The sequence below is a fragment of the Cornus florida genome, unplaced genomic scaffold, assembly GCF_030987335.1.
Source record: "Cornus florida cultivar Cherokee Brave unplaced genomic scaffold, ASM3098733v1 CherokeeBrave_3.0.0_Hap2_Chr10, whole genome shotgun sequence".
In the NCBI taxonomy this organism is placed as follows: Eukaryota; Viridiplantae; Streptophyta; class Magnoliopsida; order Cornales; family Cornaceae; genus Cornus; species Cornus florida.
Genome location: NW_026775580.1, coordinates 113,279,779 through 113,299,466, shown reverse-complemented (window position 1 = coordinate 113,299,466; position 19,688 = coordinate 113,279,779). Strand labels below are relative to the sequence as shown.

Here is a 19,688-nt window from a genome sequence, read left to right as displayed (position 1 = left end):
AAAAAATAAATAAATAAATAAATATATATATATCTAAAAATATTTTACATTCAGGCTTCATTTGTTTCAACGTTTTCGAAAAATATTTTTATTTTTCAGATAAAATATATTTTTTATTTTTAATTTTTGGTATTTGGCAAATGTTTAAGTTGATATTGAGATCAAGTACATAAGACAAGACGGACCTGTAAAATAGCTTGTCCAAAATTAATGAATGAATTATTTTTTGTTAAATTTTAATATTTTTTATCAATAAATATCTTATGACAATTAAAAAATTAAAAAAAAAAAAAAAATTTATATCCAAGCACAGGAAACCTCAAACCAAAGTCCTGAAACAACTTCTCTCCCATACGTCTACTCTCTCTGAATCTCGCAAGTCGCAATTGCAGTCCAGCAGCCTCACTTTAAAAAAAATAATTTTACAGCAGCCTACAGGTTCTGTCAAAGGCGTGATCATAAGTCCAGCACCCCACTGGTTTCGTCAAATTAATACCAATTAATGGAAAATTTACAATTTTGACTGAAATAGTGATTTTTATACTTTAAATACCTAATTTCCATCCCACCAAATCCTTAGTTCTCTTTGCGCGCAAAGGGACAACTTTCTTCTTATTTGGAGAGTAAAGCAAGAAAAGGCGCTCTGCTATTTCGATATATGTACCATCCCTTGCGTCTCTGCTCAGAGAGAGAAGAGAGCAAAGAAGCCACACAAAGCAAGAGCTTCAACTGTTTAGGGTTTTTTCCCATGAAATCCACCTGGTAATCTTCGCCCATCCTCGAGTCATACCATACAATATCATATATTTTTTTCTATCGCCTTATTGTTAATTCATAACTATATTAGTATATAATTCTTTCATTCCACTAAAGATTCGATTTTTAGCCCACTATTTTTTTATACCCATTTGCCCTCTGCAATCCTTGTCTTCCTTATATATAGATATAAAGTTGAAGCCTCAAATCATACGATTCTTTAAAAACCAGTTGGGTATTATTATACATAACCATATACATAACTTATAAGAAAACTTATTTATAAGCTTGATCTTATGGGTAGAAAAAGCTTGCAAAGTTTTGAAAATAATGGAGATGGGTTATTGTCTAATTCTGGAATTGGGTTTCTATGGTGTCGCCGAGACGATTCTTTTCACCATGGTGGTTTATTTGCAAGCGTTGGGCAGATGGGATTGGGATTTGGGGCATCCCAAAATCCACCGAATTCTACAGACAATGGTGTAAAGCTGCCATATGCAAATTTGTCAGCCAAATATCTATCTGTGCCGGAATCCGGTTTTCAGATTGTTGGGATACCAGAACTGGTGAGAGGGGAGGCAAGAGAGACAGGAGAGGAAGGGTTGCTGAAGAAGGAAAAGAGGAGTGGTCTTAAATTGAAAATTAAGATTAAGAATCCGTCGCTGAGAAGGTTGATCAGCGGGGCAATTGCCGGTGCTGTATCACGGACAGCAGTTGCACCATTGGAGACAATAAGGACACACTTGATGGTAGGGAGTTGTGGACACTCGACCACTGCAGTGTTTCAGAATATCATGAATACCGAAGGTTGGAAGGGACTATTTAGGGGTAACTTTGTTAATGTGATCAGGGTTGCACCAAGCAAGGCAATCGAGGTATGAAAAGAATCTTTATTTTATTTTTATTTTTATTTTTCATTTTTATGCTTCTTACCGTGGTATACTTAAATTATTTGAAATAATAAATATTACTTACAGAAAAAAAAATTAGTTATTGTTGTTAGACATTCTGGTGGTTGATTGATTGCTCAGTTGGGGTATAGTTTTGCTAGTATGGTGTATATTACCCTTTGTGTTTAAAAATGATATTTGTTTAATTTTTTGTGGTAAAATACTAAAATTTTATTTTAGTATTTCTTGGCATCTGTTTTATAGCCCTTCTAGATAGTGGCCATTAAAATCAACTTCTATCAAGGACAATGGGTGGATTCTTGTTAATTTTGATGTTTGGCAAAATTTTGGCTATGGAGGCAAATGGGCTTGCCGTCTTTGGGATTTTAGAATTAGAGGGAAGCTGCTATACTTTTTACTTCATTTGTTCTGGAGGTCCTTATGGATACATACAACAAACAAACCATCACGATTATCCCTAATGTTGGAACAAAAGATTTCGTCGTTTGATATGGCTATATTTTGGTGGTTGATAAACACTCTCACATTATTACTTAATTATGGTTATCAACATGTGCTCCTTTAGCTTATCTTCTGATGATCCTTCACACTTGTAGCATGAACCCTTGTGTGCTCATGTACATTATGCAGGGATACTGAAAAAGTTTTGCCAGAATGTTTGCTGGACAAAATTAAATAGGCATTTTCGCTTCTCAGTAATTGAGGAATAGAGCGGTAGGTTCATGGAAATATTCACTAATAGCAGTGTATGATAATATCCCAATTATATATATTTACAACTCAATAGTGCCACACTACCACCATAAACTATCATGCATAGTTCTGTTGACAACTAGTAGTGCATAATTTTTCTTTTTGGTAGGTATTAGTGCATTGGCTTATCACATAAATATTAAATGCGAGTTGAATGCGGGTATCTAACATTTCTCTTTAGCTGAGCTTCTCAATTCTATTTCGTATATTGTGATACTATTTTTTTTTTCTTGAAATTGAATGGACTAGTATCCTTTGGTCCATATTTGGACTCATCACAGTGAAAAATTGCAATATGCAAATTGTGCCTTTTCATCCAGCAAATCTGCCCTTGTAATGTTATCAGCATTTCTCATGTACTTTCTCCCCAAAATTAATTTCCCCCTCTTGTTACTCTTTATTATAAACCTAGATTTAATTCTCTCCAATCAGTGAAATTTGAGTTAAGTAGCTTTCCTACTCTACCAAACAGTCATTCATCATCATCACCCTCCCCCCCGGACTGAAATTTTACCATGAAAAGCAAATAATTCATGTGTCATTTCAAAATTAATTTTTAATTGTTTATCTGTTACACCCTTTATACTTGGGATGCGATACTGTTACAACCCTTCTTACGATAGGTACCGTGAAATCTTGTTTTATCCTTAGTCTATCATAACCGTTTTTCTTATTACTATTCCTTTACCCTGAAAAAAAAATAATAATAAAAGGCCCCAGCTTAGCTACCTCTGCATGATTAATTTCAATTTTCAGCATCGGGCACTGCTTCCCAGCTCTCTCTTAAATTTCAATTTCAATTTTCAGCATCGGTCACTGCTTCCCAGTTCCCTCTCCCTGTGTGTGTGTGTGACTTCATCTCCCCTTGGCTGACATTTGGTGTACTTTTGAGTACCATTACCCATTTCTTTCATACTTATAATCATGTTCTGTTTTCACGTTTCCATATACACGTCAGAAAATTAACTGAATGGCTAAAAAGGAGTCATGAGATCACGTTGCTCATCTTTGCCTTGTGTGAATTATCTGCCTTGCGTTGACAAGCTGCATAGTTTTTGTTCTTACAATTTGCTAAAAATTGCCACCAAGGGATATGAATTCTCATCTAAATGGTGGAGATATGTTCTCTTTCTTGCATTTGTCGTTGAGTTCTTAATAGAGTTCCAAACCATTTGTTATTGTCAAAAGGATGGAGGTTTCTTTGCTCTAAAATTCTAATTCAACTATCAAATTGTGCTGTCGTGTTTTTGTGGTTATACTCTCTTGTTTCTTTCTGTTGAAACTCTTTTTGTGGATGTACCTTTCTACAGTTATTTGCTTATGATACGGTTAGGAAGCAACTTACACCTAAACCCGGAGAACAGTCCAAACTACCTATACCTGCATCTCCAATTGCAGGTGCTGTTGCTGGAATTAGCTCTACTTTATTCACCTACCCGCTTGAGTTACTGAAAACCCGACTAACTGTCCAGGTATACGGAAGAGCATTTAGATGTCACTTTTTTCATTATAAATTTTATTCATCTTTCTTACTCACAGATATCATCTTTTTGCAGAGAGGTGTGTACAAAAATCTTCTAGATGCTTTTCTGCAAATTGTGCAAGAGGAGGGACCTGCAGAACTATATAGAGGCCTCACACCAAGTCTTATCGGAGTAGTTCCGTATGCTGCCACCAATTATTATGCTTATGATACATTGCGAAAAGCTTACAAGAAAGTGTTGAACCAGGACGAAATCGGAAACATTGCAACACTCTTAATTGGATCAGCAGCTGGTGCAATTTCAAGTACTGCAACTTTCCCACTTGAGGTGGCCCGGAAGCATATGCAAGCCGGGGCTTTAAATGGCAGACAATACAAGAACATGCTTCACGCCCTCATGAGCATACTTGAAACAGAGGGTGTCCCAGGTTTGTACAGAGGGTTGGGGCCAAGCTGCATGAAATTGGTTCCTGCTGCCGGGATTTCTTTCATGTGCTACGAGGCATGCAAGAGGATACTGATTGAGAAAGAAGATGATGCATAGAATGAAAATATGGAGTTTCACTTCTTCTTCTTCTTCTTCTTCTTCTTCGTCCCCCAACCCAATTTTTCCCGGTAAGGTTAACAAGTAATTTAAAGTTTTACTTGAGAAAGAAAGTTGTCCTGGATTATTTCAGTGTTGGGGGGAAGTAAAGGACGGTGAAATTGGCCTAGGCTTCACAACAAATTACATCATCTAATTTCTACTATTATCTGGGATTTTAGATTTTGTGAGCTAAGACTTGGAAGCGAACTTTTAACATTCAAATGTCATTTGGTACTTTGTTTCTTCAATATAAGATCATTTTTGTTTTCTTTTCCTTTTCTTGCTCTATATGAGATATTGAGATCCAATGGTTGGCAGGCTTTGAAAACATTGGATACTTACTTATGGTTTTGTTGTCTTATGATATGATCATATAGCAGATTCAATTTTCTAGAGGTAATGGAGATTCAGTCAGCTATGAAGTTGACTAAATCGAATAAGTTTACATGACAAATGAAAATAAAATATCATTCATCTAGAATGGGTATTTATAAATAAAAGTGTAAATATTTTTTTATTATTTATATACATTTTTTTAATATTTCTTTAATTATAATAAGAAATTGAAAGAGTCGCACCAAGTGACCTATCCAATTTAATGTTCCCAATTACTATTATCTACCATGCGCCTTGCAAATAATTACGAGTATTTTTTTAAATAACTGAGTATATTTTTTAAATAGTAATTACAAGATTTCATATTTTGGAAGTCAATTAGAGCATCTCCAATTGGCTCTCTCAATCTGCCACGTCAGCATTTTTTAATAGCCACGTCAACATTTTCTATAGTCACGTTAGCGTTTTAGATCTTCAAATTTTAGCTATCGTATTATGTACTCCAATGGTGCATTTTCGCTCTCCAAAAATATTAATATTTTAATATTATTTAAAATTTTAATAAATTTTATTTTTTAACTTTTTCTTAACGGCTATATTTTTAAAACGGCTATATCATAAAAAAAAAATTACAACAATACATTATTTATTATTAAAAATAATACGATATGACATAAATTTAAACAATACAATAAAAATAAAAAACAATACAAAAAATAGGTTTTTGTGCCAATATAGTTGTTAAGGCACTGTTTGGCTGACCCAAACAGTGCCTAAAACGGCTATATATCAGTAGGAATATTTTAAAAAATAATTTTTTTTTATAAAAAAAAGCACTTATATATATATATATATATATATATATATTTTTTTTTTTTTCCCAAAGAAGCCTTTAAGGCACTTCAGCTAAGCAGTGCCTTAACGGCTATTTGTTCAATTATTTTGAGGAAAAAAAAAGAGAGACCAAAATTAGTAAAAAAATTGATTTTTTTCCTTTTTTTTTCTGGCGAACATGCCCCCTTAGGAACAATTTTTTAGGCTAAATGTCAGTTTTGGGCCAAAATAAAAAAATTAAAAGAAAATGGATGTGGACCCGCGGCTCGCCAACAGGGTCGCGGAATACCACGACCCATTCCGCTATCCATTGGGTGGGGCCTAATTTTTGGCGACCCCATTAGAATAGTCCAATATCTAAACCTGACCCAAAATCTCCAAATTTTTGTCCATCGGATATGCTCTTATAGTTTCACATTTCATATTTGGATTGCAGGCCTAATTTATGACTAGAGAGAGAAAAGAGTGGGCTGGAGGTAAGGGTGGCAAATGCAAATAAGCCAACACGTTTTTAACCCGTGTCGTATTACGATTTTAATTTGTGTAACTTGTTTATTCTCGTTTAACTATAGACAATTAAATCATTTCAATGTAAACACTCATAAAAATATACATTAACTTCTTAACTGTCATAAAAATATATATTAACTCCTTAGCTGTTATTATTAATTGGGTTTTGTAATAAATATCTAAATTAGTACATTTTAATTTATTATATTATGGATTAAGACATATATATATATATATATATATATATATATATATATATATATATATATATTGAGGTAATTCAATTCAACTATTAATCTATTCAAAATTAATTGCAATTTGAATACACTAAAAATGCTAAACGTAAGTAGATAAAATTTTAAATGATAAGAATATCATTTATCACTGAATGTTTAATTTTAAATTTTATCAAACAATAAACAATATAATCTCTCGACAAATAAGTTATTAAACATATTAATATGTATAATTTATTATTATTATTATTATTATTATTTTTTTATCATTGACAAAAAAAAAAAAAAAAACCACATTGACACGTTTGATATTGAGATTGAGAAGATTTACTAAAACGTGAAGACGTAACGTAACGTCAGTTTTGCAGACGACATGATATCCTTTTTCTTTTCAAACTCATTACGCGGCACGTCTTGTGCCGTTCGATCCTCTTCTCTCGTAGATTGAGACGTCACCTGCACTTCTCTCTCTCTCACACACACAAATCCCTTGTTCTTACTCCCACTCTTCTTTCGATTGGAGAAAGACCAGAGCTCTTCGATCGACAAAGCTGTCGGAAATTCAACGGCGATATACGATTTATTCGGAGATCAGGTCAAGCCATCGGAGATTGAATCTTTCTCTCCGACGACTTGTGTAAGATATCAGTTACGATCGAGCTATCACGCTTCGTTCTCTTTGAATCTCATATTCTTTCAACAAAGTTGTCAAAATGGAACCATAATTTAACATAATAAAGTATATATGTCTACTGTTTATGCAGATTCAGCTTCTACATACATAGATCTAACTGTCCTCGGAGCAGGTAAAAGTTTCCTCTGCTATTAAAATCTCTCTATTTTTTTCTCTGATATAATCTTTTGCATGTTTATATATATTGGTCGAAATCTCTGTTGTTTATGTTTCAATTAGTTGTACATTTTTTTTTTGCTTTGATTTCTTTTTTCTTACCTTTTTCTTATTGCGTATTTGTTAATTTACTTGTTATGCTGCTTTTTAACTGCTACATTAGAAATTTAGGCTGGGAAGATTTTCCCTAAAAATGGAGGTGACAAGATATTTAAAAAAAAAAAAAAAAAACTCTTTTACTGTGGCTTGAGGAAGTTATAAAATCTGATAGTAAAAATATTAGTACATCTAACTGAATCCCTGTAACTGTGCAATGCGATTGAAGCACTTTTATTTTTATTTTTGTGTTTTAGTTCTCTTGCATTTTTTTTTTCAAATTCCTTTTAAAGTTATTCAACACACATCCACACATTTTTTGCCCCATTGAATTAATTCAATTATTTTTACTTGTGCCTTCATTTTTCGTTTTGATTTTAACATCTGCCTCTTGAACCATTAGATGGATTCACATCCACATCTACCTCAACGAAATGTTGCTATTGGAAATGTGGATGACAATGAGATTGAAGAGGTAGGGGTTGATGGTAAGAAAATTTGGGAAGAGAAGAATGAAAAAGCTTTCATTGACTTAATGGTGGAGGAAGTGAAAAAGGGAAACAGAAACCAAGCAACTTTTTCTAATTTGGGTTGGAAAAACATAATAGAGGGTATGAAAAAAGTGACAAGAAGGGTTTTTACTAAGACCCAACTTAGAAACAAATTTAACTTGTTAAGGACTATCCAAAAGGTTTTCAAATATCTATTGAAGCAAAGCGGTGCTCATTTCAATCCGACCACAGGCATGGTGGTACTTGATGATGAGAGGTGGGAGAGGTTGTCTAAGGTCAGTAAAGATATTTTTTTTTTACTTGAGTGACCTTTCCATGACAAGAGTGACGAGCTCTCTTTGTTGAGCGTTTGATTAAAAGATTTATTAAAGAGTGGTGCTATTACAAGAGCGCCCTCTTAAAATTCTCACGAGCTCTCTTTTTCAGCCGCACAATTCAAACGGGGATTCGAAAAAACACAAATTCAGCAAACAAACGGTGTAATCTTTTGCGCTGAAAATAAATATCGAGAAAAAGCATCACCTTCCTTCTCTGTGTCTCCCTCGAGTGAAAAGTTTTCCCCCTCTCTATGGATCTAACCATACGATGAAACTGACTCTATATTGGCAAATAAGGCATGACCCGATCTTTTTTCAGAGATATTGTGTGATTTTCCTTCTACAATAATGTCAGATTGACCCTTTTTTATTTTTATTTTTATATATACCAATTTTTGACAAGAATTCATTGATAAATATGTGTGGTCTCTGTTTTGGGTTTTTTATTTGTGGTTATTGAAAATGCGGTAAACTGTGCCATTATTACTCAAATGGAGATGGAGTATGGGTATTAAACTGGGTCCATTTTTTCTAAAAAATGGTTGTCTTGAGCAGGGAGTCGGTGAATGAAATCTAGTGGAAGGTGTGATCAAATATGGATGTGATATATTACTCCTGTTAAACCATCTAACATACCTTTTCTTTCATTGAATTAATTGGAACATTTTTGTTTGTTGGTACTTAGGTTGGGTCTTCGATGGGTAACTTCAAAAATTTTAAGAGTTATCGTGAATAGAGTTGAGTGATTTGGATTAGAACTTAAAATCAATTGGTGGGTTGTTGCCTGTTGGAGACTGCAGACAACAGTGGAGAGCTTGAGACTGTAGAGAGAGAGTTGTGTGGGGGAGGCGGAGGTGATGGAAGAGGGTGGGATGGTGAGGAGCGAGAAACGGTGGGTTTTAGAGAGAGAAACCTTTAAACGCCGTTTTTTGTTGGAGTCCCTAATTTTACACATCTCTAAAATGCATTTGATCTTGTGGCTGAAAAAGAGAGCTCGCGGGTAGCTTTACGAGGGCTACTCTCTTGGTAGCACCTCTCTTTACTAAAACATTCATTTGACTTTTCACAAATCTATATTTTTTTTTTAATCCAGTGGTTAATAGAGACAGCTCATGGCTCTTGTCATGAGAGGGCTCTCTCGAGCCTTACTCTTTTTACTTCTTCAATAGTCAAAAGATCAAATAATGCTAATGAGAATTTTTTACTTGTAGGTAATTAAGAATTGCAAGAGGTACAAAAGAAAAGGATGTAAGCAATATGACAAGTTGTGCTTCATTTTTGATGGGGCGACTGCAAGCGGTGTTTATGCACATCCTTCCACAAAAAGCCCATCAATTAGTGATAACAATGAGGGGCCAAACAATGATGATGACAACGAGATAGTCTCTCAACCTCAGAGTCAGTCTCCAATAGTTTGTCATGGAGTAGAGAGAGAGAGTTTCACAGGCATTGTCAAAGTCTCTCGACCTCGGAGTCGGTCTCCAAAAGTTTGTCATGAAGAAGAGAGAGAGAGTTTCACAGGCATTATCAATCAAGTTTTAGTTGCTTACAATGAAAATAACAAAAGAATGGTTGAAGTAATGGAGAAGGCATTGGTGCCTGGTTCTTCCTCAAAAATTGGGTCTACAGTTGACAGCGGACCAAATTTGGAGGCACAAAATGAGAAGGAACTAGCGAAAATCACAGAATGCATTGATGCATTAAACACCCTGGATGACATTGATGATACTAGTTATGTAAAGGCAGTAGAAAGATTTCAGAATGATGCAATTTGGAGGGGTGTATTTCTAAGAGTACCTGACAATAGGAAGAAGGCATTAGTGAAAAATCTTTAGTGTTTTTAGTGGATTGTTATGTGACAGAAAAATATATAGCATGAATTATATTTATATTTGCTACTCGAGACGATGTTCTTTTTGCTTCTTTTGGTTGTTTTGCCATGGTTATATGTACTTTTGCTATGGTATTAACACCATTCCATGGATGTTTTGAAATGAATGCTATGGTTGTTTTTTCATTACGTTGAATTGTTTTGATGTTTTGAAATGAATGCTATGGTTGTTTTTTCATTACGTTGGATCAAAAGACTTACCTTATTCGCTATCATGATAATGAGTTCTTTATATTGCTTTTGGTTGTCTTTCAACAATATTTTTAAAATGTTATAACATAGTCAGCATAAATAGCTATGGAGTTGAGACTGTTATCCAATTTAGGAAGGAATTGGTGTGGAGGGAATTTTCTTCCACTAAGGAAAATAAGGGCATGACGAGTCACGAGACTACAGCCAAGCCCAATACCCTCCACACGGGCTGAGCAAGGGCAGAATCATAAGTTCATGAACAAAGCCCAAGTTCTGAGGCCCAGCAAAGATGGCAAAGGATAGTAGAATTGGGTTAAGGTCCCGCACTGCTCAAAAGGTCGGACTCACTTCTGCAACCCGAATCAAATAAAAGAATTATTAATTCATTTTTGTAAATCATATAGAATTGTATGAGGAAATAAATTAAACTGCGGTATAAACAAGCAACGCAACTCCTAACCCAACTCGATGTAATGACATTACAATAAAAAATTTCGCCTCTTTCTTCTTGATCCCTTTGGGTGTTGGGTCAAATAAATAATTTAAGTTTTACACGGGTTATGCCCAATTAAATTCGAATCAAATTCTAATCCTCTCTCTCCTCCCCTTCTTTCCCACGCTTCTTTCCTGTGAAACCCTAATCTTCCTCTCCTCTCCCTCTCACGCTGTTTACGACCATATTTTTAGAGAGAAAAACTCGTCTCTGGAGATCTGGAAGAAGAAGAAAAGAAGTAGAGGCAGAGGAGGAAAGAGAAGACCAAGATCTGGAGATCTGGAAGAAGAAGAGAAGTAGAGGCAGAGGAGGAAAGAGAAGACCAAGAATTGTTGAGATATTTCAAGGGGTGGAGGTAAGTAAAAATATTTTCTCTTGAACTAGGGATTGAATTTCTCGTGGGATTAATTATTTCGATGCCCTCTTCTTATTTTAGGTTTCAAACATCTAACTTGCAAGAATCATATTTCTATAGGAAATATGAAGTTTGATATTCAAAAATTAGTTAATTGTTAATTCCCGTGTTCAAATAAAATATCTCAAAGGTTGACACTGCTTTCGGTCACCATTGGCCAAATCATCTCTCTACGAGAAGTTTGATATTCATTTTAGGAGAATTTAATTGTACACATGATTTATTGAAGATTTCAAGTATATGGGTAGGAAGATTTATGGACTCGAATAGCTATTAGAGAATTAAGTTTCTCTCTAACCCCTAACACATCCTAAAGACCAATTACTAGGTAATGACATTTACTTCGAAAAAATAGCAAGATTGCACATATAGAAACCTAAAAATTTAGTAAGATTGTACATATAGAAACCTATTGCAAAACATGGGACCAATGGAACAGTTATTTAGGAGTAGCTAGCTTTAAACATTATGGTATTGCCTTGTAGTCTTTTATGAATTTATCTAATCTGACAAGAAGTTGAATAAAACACACTACTATCTCATCTATAATTTGTTTTACCTTAGAATCAGCAAATGATCTGAGATTACCTTGCCATTTGTTAGGAAGTGATTGATAAAAAATAGTTTGGTTATTAGGAACTGGTGCAAAATGTGCTCCATGTTTTGACATGGTAAATTAATCCTTGCAGTCTTACAAATTATGTATTTGTAAAATAATATAAAGATAGATTTCATCTTTGTTGTTCTCAAAAGATATTATTGATTTTTAAATAGCATATTGTGGCACTTTAATAACCAATTTAACTTTCATAAAGTCATCCATGTGTGCAAGTTGCACCCTGTTTTGTGTGTGCTCAAGGTTTTGCAACAATTGGTAACAGCATATTCTAAACCTAATTGATTTGATTTTGTCAGGTGTAGAGTTGACATCAACAAGATGAGAAAATGCGCAGCGGATGAGAAGATTCTAAGCTACAATGATGTTGTGCTTAGGCGATCAGATTTGGACATTCTCAGCGGTCCACATTTTCTCAATGATCGCATCATTGAATTTTATTTTAGTCATCTTTCTTCATGCCATCCTTCTGAGGACATACTACTGGTTCCGCCTTCAATTGCTTTCTGGTTAACAAATTGCCCGGCTATTGAGAGCCTCAAGGATTTTGTTGAACCCCTTGGTCTTTCTGCAAAGAAACTGGTGATCTTTCCGGTCAATAACAATGATGATGTGACCAAAGCAGGAGGTGGTTGCCACTGGAGCTTACTTGCATTTTGGAGAGAGACCAATATATTTGTGCATCATGATAGCTATGAAGGCATGAATAAGCGGCCTGCCAAACAGCTTTATACAGTGGTTGCAGGATATATGGGGACCTCTAACACTGCATCAGGTGCCAGTTATCTCGAAGACTCTAATACTCCGCAACAAGTGAACGGTTATGATTGTGGCCTGTATGTTGCAGCCATTGCAAGAGCTATATGCCACTGGTATGTAACCAGTGGACCTAAAGACGAAGAGAGTCTGTGGTTTTTTGCTTTGAATGAGCAGGTTACTCCGTCTGCTGTTACTGGGATGCGTCATGAAATATTGGGTTTAATAAAAAGTTTGATGGCCATAGAGTGAAGTGCTTGTAGCCATACTGGAGTCAAGTTTGGTTTATGAATATATTTTCTTCCTATAATTGGTATGACAGCTTATATTATTGTTGTAATGATACTACACATATATAATTTATATTTGCATTCTGTTTTCTTGGTGCTGCCAATTGAAGTTCATAGAATATTTACTTCGTACATAAATATGTATTAAGTTTATGATGATGTCATCTCATGGGTGGCCTCCATTGTGCTTAAATAATTCGAAAGAAAATAATACATCCTTCGGATTTGGAAAAAAAAGGATAGTAATAGTAGGAAAAAAAATTATTAGGGCAATGCAGAAATTCACCCATGAATTTCAACAAAATTACCATTGGCTGCAGCTATAATCAATTGCCAAGCAGAACAAGCCTGCTGGAATGGGCCTGCTTGTTCAGTTAGTTTAAAAAGACTTCTTAATACATATTTAATTTGGCTCCATTTGTAATATCACTTGGCCAACAAGTGAAATTGGGTTTATACCAATTAGGCTTCCAATTGCTCCATGACTCATTGCCCTGACCGAAGAGCTAATGAAAGCAACTGAATGAGAATGGTGTCTGGGTACCATTTGCTTCAAATTGTAACTGCATACATAAAATCACACAACTCAAATGCAAACATTCACACCCACACTAAATCTGGAGCTTCACCATTACATTACTCATAGGATTCCTAGTAAAAAATGGAGCAAGGTCTTGATCCGAAAGGAACAAAAATATCCTCTGATATAGGATATTTGCAAAGCAAAAACATGAAATACACACAATCAACAAAAGTTTAAATGGAACTGAAATTAATACAAAATTAGTAGCATCCCAATTAGTTAAAGAAAAACACTTAACTGCAAGATGAAGCTGAGACAAAACATAGCAGATATATTCATTCATACCTTAAGTTTAAAAAGTATTCAGCATTATCCTCCTTACAAACACAAAAACCTCAGCAAACTGTTAATCGCCAACAATACATATTTCTGCATCACTCCTTCCAAAAAGGATCTTCCAGTTAGAACAACAGTCGATGACATTTGATCAAGTCAAAAAAATGGACAGGAATAAATTATCTGACCCAAAAAAAGGCTGGTAATATTTCCAAGTACTTGTGTAAGGAACAACTGTGAGGATTGTAATTTTTTTTTTTTCTTCTCTTTTCTAACCTGTAGTTTGTCTTCAGCAACCAATTTTTAGGTAGAAAACTATTATATACCACCTGCACTGCTATACTGCACTAGAGTAATTGATCAAGCAATAAATTGAAGAGAACTATGTTTAATCCCAGCCAGTAGCAGTGAAGGGTTCAGCATTAGCAGCATTGTAGTAATCAGCACTAACAGCATTGTAGTAATCAGCACTAACACTGGCAGGGTAAGCATCGGAAGTGACAGCATAACGTTCAGCGTCAGCATATGGGCTAGAATTGTAATCATTCACATTCCTCAACTGGGCACCACTTCGAAAATCATTACTCCCAAAATTGTTTTCTTTGTGTCGACGAGCTTGACCACCTCCACCATAGGATGTTGTCTCAGCATATTGAATAAGCCACTGAGGAACCTCTTGATTAGCTTCCTCCATGAGTTCAGCAAGTGCCTTTGCAATGGGCATGTTTTTGTCACTGAAAAATGCTGTTGCCAGACCAGATTTACCAGCACGACCTGTCCGGCCTATCCTGTGAACATAGTCGTCTACGTCTCTTGGCAAGTCAAAATTGATAACATGTGCAACATGTGGGATATCCAGTCCTCGTGCGGCAACATCCGTCGCCACCAGAATTGGAGTGACTCCACTTTTAAACATTTTCAGTGCTCTTGTTCTCTCCTTTAATTTCATCAAGAAAATATAAATTATGCAAGATAACAAATCAAGGTTAAACTAGTAGAAGTATTAATGGAATTTCTTACAATTTAAGGATTACAATCACAGATGAGATTTTCAATGTATATTTGTATTTACATCATATGAATTCTTTTGCAAACAGATTCAACAAACAAGCAGTTGTTCATTCAGCTAAGAGAACAAAAAACTTTTTTTTTTTCTCCCTTAATCAAGCATAAATCCTAAAAATAAAATTTTAATGATATATAACAATCTAGCAACCCCAGTTCTGGCTCCGTACAAGAGGTGGAAGTGTAAATGCTCAACAGAAATAATGTCAATACAAATAACCTAGAAAAATTCCAGAATGCAGAAGCATTGAACAATAAGTTCAGCAGATTGTGGAATAGGGTAGACTACCATGCAGGGATCTCATATCTGAAGTACAAGCAATGTTAAAAGTAGCAAACAATATGAGGAATTAGCTATACCATTTGCACTTTGTCACCATGTATTGCTGTGGCAGGAAATCCATTCATGGATAACCAATGCTCTAATGCGTCTGCTCCTTTCTTTGTCTCGACAAAAACTAGTGTCAGTGCATGCTGCATTGAAACAACATAATTTCTGTGAATCAGCAAGCTGAAAAAGAATAATGTTCAATTGTATTTCAGCCAAGTGCAATTGACTTTAAACGGATGGGTAAAACAAAGTAAAATAATGAAATACCTTGCCGAGGGTTCCATTTTCCCTTTGGGCGTGAAGAAGATTCATCAAAAGATTTCTTTTGTCCATGTCCGGTACAAATTCAACCTTTTGGACGATTAGATCAGTGCTAGAACCAACTCTTCCAACAGTTAGAAATATGTAGTTTGAAAGAAAATCTGATGCAAGTCTCTGCAGCATTAATTATATGGTCATTCCAAAAGTACAAGGGAGAAAAAGAGAATAAAAACAAATCAACCAACATGCTAAACATGAGGAATTTAAGGCTGGTTTGGCCACAGACAGAACAAATTAAGGATTGAGTCAACCAACTTGTATCTCGGCTGGAAATGTTGCACTGAAAAGCAATGTCTGCCTTGCACCTGGTGGTGGCATCCCCATTTGCTCAACAATCTTTCGTATCTGGGGTTCAAAGCCCATATCCAACATTCGATCAGCCTCATCTAAAGCCAAGTACTTGATCCTTCTAAGAGACACTCTTGATCTCTCTATCATATCCACCAAACGCCCTGGAGTTGCAACTAAGATGTCAACACCCATTTCCAGATTTCGTAACTGCAGAAACAGAATTAAATAAGACAAACACTAAGGCTCGAGGCAGAGAAGTGGTAAATTCAGAAATCACAAGTGCACCGAACAATATAGAAAAGTGCAAATTGATTTAACATTACAAATGGAAAGGCTTGATATACTGTAAGCCTAGCAAAAAGTCTACCAATTAACAGTAAAATCTCGCATTAAGATCATAGCATTAACAGCCAGGAGTTCCCTGCAAAAGTAGTACCAGACAAGTAAGGGAAGTTGAAGTAATTTGGTTTTTCCCTTTTCTTTCTCTCCCTATCTCTCTCTCTCTCTCTCTCTCTCTCTCACACACACACACACACAGAGTTTAAAAATATATATATTTAGCCACAGATAAGGCACAACAGAGGTAGGAAATATAGTTCTGGCAAAAATCACATTATGGTATGTATCATTGAAATATATATTCAAGCTATCAGTGAAGAAAATAATAGCTACAGAACTCCAATAGGATGCAACTTTCACTGGGTAACAATTATAAATCAAAAGGGTGGTTATTATAAATTGACAATAACCAGTTAAGGCCCTTGTCATGATGCAAATTCTGTAATGATCGGCAACAAATCAGCCAAAACACCCAATAAACAAAAACCTACTTCAAATCCAATGAGGGCTTTGATTCAATCAGCAGTCAAATAAATTTCCTCTACTAATCTTCTCTAATTTCTACCCGCTGTCAGGGGTTTGAAATCTTGGAGTGTTGAAGCATCACAAATTAAATTAAACTTAAACTAACATAATCATGCATACCTGCTGTAATATGGGTGCCCCTCCATAAGCAACCACAACTTTGACACCAGTCTGATAAGAGAACTTCTTTGCCTCATCATGAATCTACAAAATTAGACCAGATTAAAAAAAAAACAAACAATAGGTCACAGCAGATAGAATCAACATAAATCACCTGGATTGACAATTCCCTGGTTGGGGACAGTATAAGAGCAAGTGGATAAGCAACCCCCCCACGGCTCAAAAGTGGTTTCATGGCATGGTTCCTTTGAATCCCACTTATAATCGGAAAACAAAATGCCGCCGTCTTCCCCGACCCCGTCTGCGCACACGCCATCAAGTCCCGGCCGCCCATGGCTATGGGTATGGCGTGGCGCTGTACTGGCGTGGGCTTAACATACTTACACCTCTTGATATTATCGTTCAAACCCTTCCCCAAATCAATCTCTGCAAACGACTCCACGGGCTGAGGTACGTCTGAGCCACTGGCCTCAACAGGTATATCCTCATAGGCATCAAAATTGATGCCTCCTAAACCACCAGTGTCATCAACAACCTCTAACTCATTAAATTTCTCTGCAATATCAAAAGGATTTGGGTGTAAGATTGGGTTTGGGTTTGGGTTTGGGTTTGGGTCATACATATTGTTGTATCGACCCCATGATCGACCACGGCCACGGCCAACGCCACGACCACGGGGGGCTCGAACCCTGCTCGGGCCTGTTCGACCAAGCTCGTAATAACCGGAGCGGTTCATGAATCGAGACCCAGGTGAAGAAAATGACTCGGCCGTAAACTCAGACGGCGTGAGAGTGAAGCCATTGTGGTTTCTTTGGTGAGGAGGAACGTAGGATGGGCGAGTGGGGCGAGTTGGTCTCGTGGTAGACTCAGTAAGAGAATCGGACCAAGACATGGTCATTGTCTGATCAAAAGCCAAGCTAAACCCTACAACTTTAAGGGGGGAAAAAAGGAAGAAAAGTGACCCTGAAACCTGAACTTTAGACCTGTTGTGATACTGTAAAGCAACAGTCTATTAGCAAATGACTACAAGCTAGGAGAGGAGACACCTTAAGGATGAAGGAAAGCAAAGGGACTCCATTGTACGTACAGAGCTAAAGCTGTAATAGTTACTGTTATAAATGTGTGATATGTGACTGTGTCTATATATATATATAGAGAGAGACAGAGAGAGAGAATTAAAGAATTATGGTGGGGTAAAATGGTCAAGAAGGAGAGGTTGAGAATATGTTTTCATTCTGGCTCGACTCTGGAGTAATTACAGTAGTAGTAAGACGAACTTTCGTGTAACGTGGCGTGTAAAAGCTGCGAAACCCTTATTTCACTATTTCGAAGAGAGAGAGAAAGGAGGAGAGAGAGGTGACAGTATTTTGGGTCTTTTCTTTTCCCGAGATGGAGAGAGAGATATTATATTTCCGATGGTGCGGGAGTTTTATGGAGAAGCGAAATGGGCGTGGCAGCCCCTCCCACGTTCACTTGAGGCGCGTGGACCGAATATCAAGAAAATATCTGTGGGCATCTTTTTATTGTACTCCAACTTTCACCCATCCACTTCATGGAGAAGCTTTGCAATTTTCTCTATGTTTGGTTACTTTGGTACTAAGGAAATTGCGAATTATGATATTAATAAAGTGATATTCTAAAGGAAAAAGTTAATGTAACAAGCAATGAGTTACTTGTACCAAATTATTTTAATTACAAAGATAGTGGATTCAAGATAATCTCAAAATATTATGAAATTATTTGTTAAAGAAAAATAAATAAATAATAAAGTGTACTTTGAAAATGTTTTATTCAAAACTATTTCTTCTGTTTCTTTTGGGACAAATGTAGTGTAATTTCTTTTTGGATAGGGTGCCAAAAAAATATACTCCCTCTATTCCATAATAGTTATCAATCTTTCTTTTTTGGGTTGTCCGAAAATACTTATCCACTTACTAAGTTTAAACAACATATTTCATATCATTTCATAAAATATTCTTAAAATTTTTAAAAAGATCAAACTTTATATATCTATTTAAACTTGAAATGATAGCTTTATAATTTTTGAAGGGACAATGCAATAATTACATGTCCCCTTAATACAATACAATAATTACATGTCCCCCTAAAAAATTCTACTCCCCAAAAGATATATCTAATATGTGACGGAGGGAGTATATATCTTTCTCCTAAAAAAGCTTTTATAATTTAGTACGTGTATAAAAATTCATAATATTTTAAAATACATACAAATTAGTCAATAGTGTCAATTAATCATCAATTTTGTCCAAATACCGAATGCCTTGTAATCTAATGATATCTCCTTTATCCTCTAAAGTGGATGATGAGAGTTTCAGTTCCACGGCATTTCAACCTTGAAATTGATAAAATGTCTTTATTTGCTCAATTTAAAATTTAAAAATTTATTATTATTATTATTTTTTATTTTATTTTTTTTAACGCTAGAGAGATATTTGCATATTCCCTAAATAATAAAATATTTTTTACACTTTACCCTTTCTTTGTTAAGTCTCCTAACAAATAGTAAAAGGTGTTACTTACAATACTTTGATCAAATAAAAGTACAAAAATGACACCTCTCTTTTTTCTTGATGTCTCTCTTTGCTTCTTTGTGTTTCTTAGTCCTGAATTTATCATTTTCAGACTTCCGAAAGCAAGAGTGACACTTGATTTTGAGTTCAAAAATGCTTTTCAAAGTGAAAAAGTAAACAAGTAACTGCAAGTAATATCACATAAAGCTAACAACATGAATATGCATTTATTAGTAATTTTTCTTGTGTATTGTTTACATTTTCTCTAAGATAACCAGTTAACACATAAAAACCGATTCAAGCTATTATCAGATTATTTATATTAGTTTGATTAATGGATCTTCATCATTTTTAAGAAAAAAAACTAAATTCAAACCAAATCCAAACTTGAACCCTCTCATCAACATCTAATCTCTCCCAAAGTACCACTAATTAAACTAGATGGTACTTTCACACATCATAAGCATGCCAAC

At 35.3% G+C, this 19,688-nt stretch overlaps 3 protein-coding genes across 7 annotated transcripts; 2 read left to right on the top strand and 1 right to left on the bottom strand.

Annotated features, from left to right (window-relative positions):
- Positions 1–309: 309 nt before the first annotated feature.
- Positions 310–4,765, top strand: LOC132277284 (adenine nucleotide transporter BT1, chloroplastic/mitochondrial-like). Its single transcript, XM_059779100.1, has 3 exons — positions 310–1,631; positions 3,731–3,892; positions 3,977–4,765. The coding sequence occupies exons 1-3, from the start codon at positions 1,053–1,055 to the stop codon at positions 4,445–4,447; spliced, it is 1,212 nt and encodes a 403-aa protein (XP_059635083.1). The 5' UTR covers positions 310–1,052; the 3' UTR covers positions 4,448–4,765.
- Positions 4,766–6,789: 2,024 nt separating this feature from the next.
- LOC132277283 (NEDD8-specific protease 1) lies at positions 6,790–12,937 on the top strand. 5 transcript variants are annotated; one of them, XM_059779096.1, is made up of 4 exons: positions 6,790–7,042; positions 7,170–7,211; positions 7,755–8,138; positions 9,392–10,200. In XM_059779096.1, exons 3-4 carry the CDS (start codon positions 7,755–7,757, stop codon positions 10,013–10,015), a joined length of 1,008 nt encoding a protein of 335 aa, XP_059635079.1. In that variant the 5' UTR covers positions 6,790–7,042; positions 7,170–7,211; the 3' UTR covers positions 10,016–10,200. The 5 variants fall into 5 exon arrangements, with proteins under 5 accessions (XP_059635079.1, XP_059635078.1, XP_059635082.1 ...); XM_059779095.1 differs by having other exon boundaries at positions 6,790–7,053; XM_059779099.1 differs by lacking the exons at positions 7,755–8,138; positions 9,392–10,200 and adding an exon at positions 12,087–12,937 and having other exon boundaries at positions 6,800–7,042.
- A 730-nt stretch (positions 12,938–13,667) lies between these two features.
- Positions 13,668–18,089, bottom strand: LOC132277282 (DEAD-box ATP-dependent RNA helicase 52C-like). The gene is made up of 6 exons (XM_059779094.1): positions 16,839–18,089; positions 16,685–16,768; positions 15,665–15,907; positions 15,356–15,523; positions 15,118–15,231; positions 13,668–14,629 (listed from the first exon to the last, which is right to left on the bottom strand). The coding sequence occupies exons 1-6, from the start codon at positions 17,580–17,582 to the stop codon at positions 14,081–14,083; spliced, it is 1,902 nt and encodes a 633-aa protein (XP_059635077.1). The 5' UTR covers positions 17,583–18,089; the 3' UTR covers positions 13,668–14,080.
- Between the last annotated feature and the right edge of the window lie 1,599 nt (positions 18,090–19,688).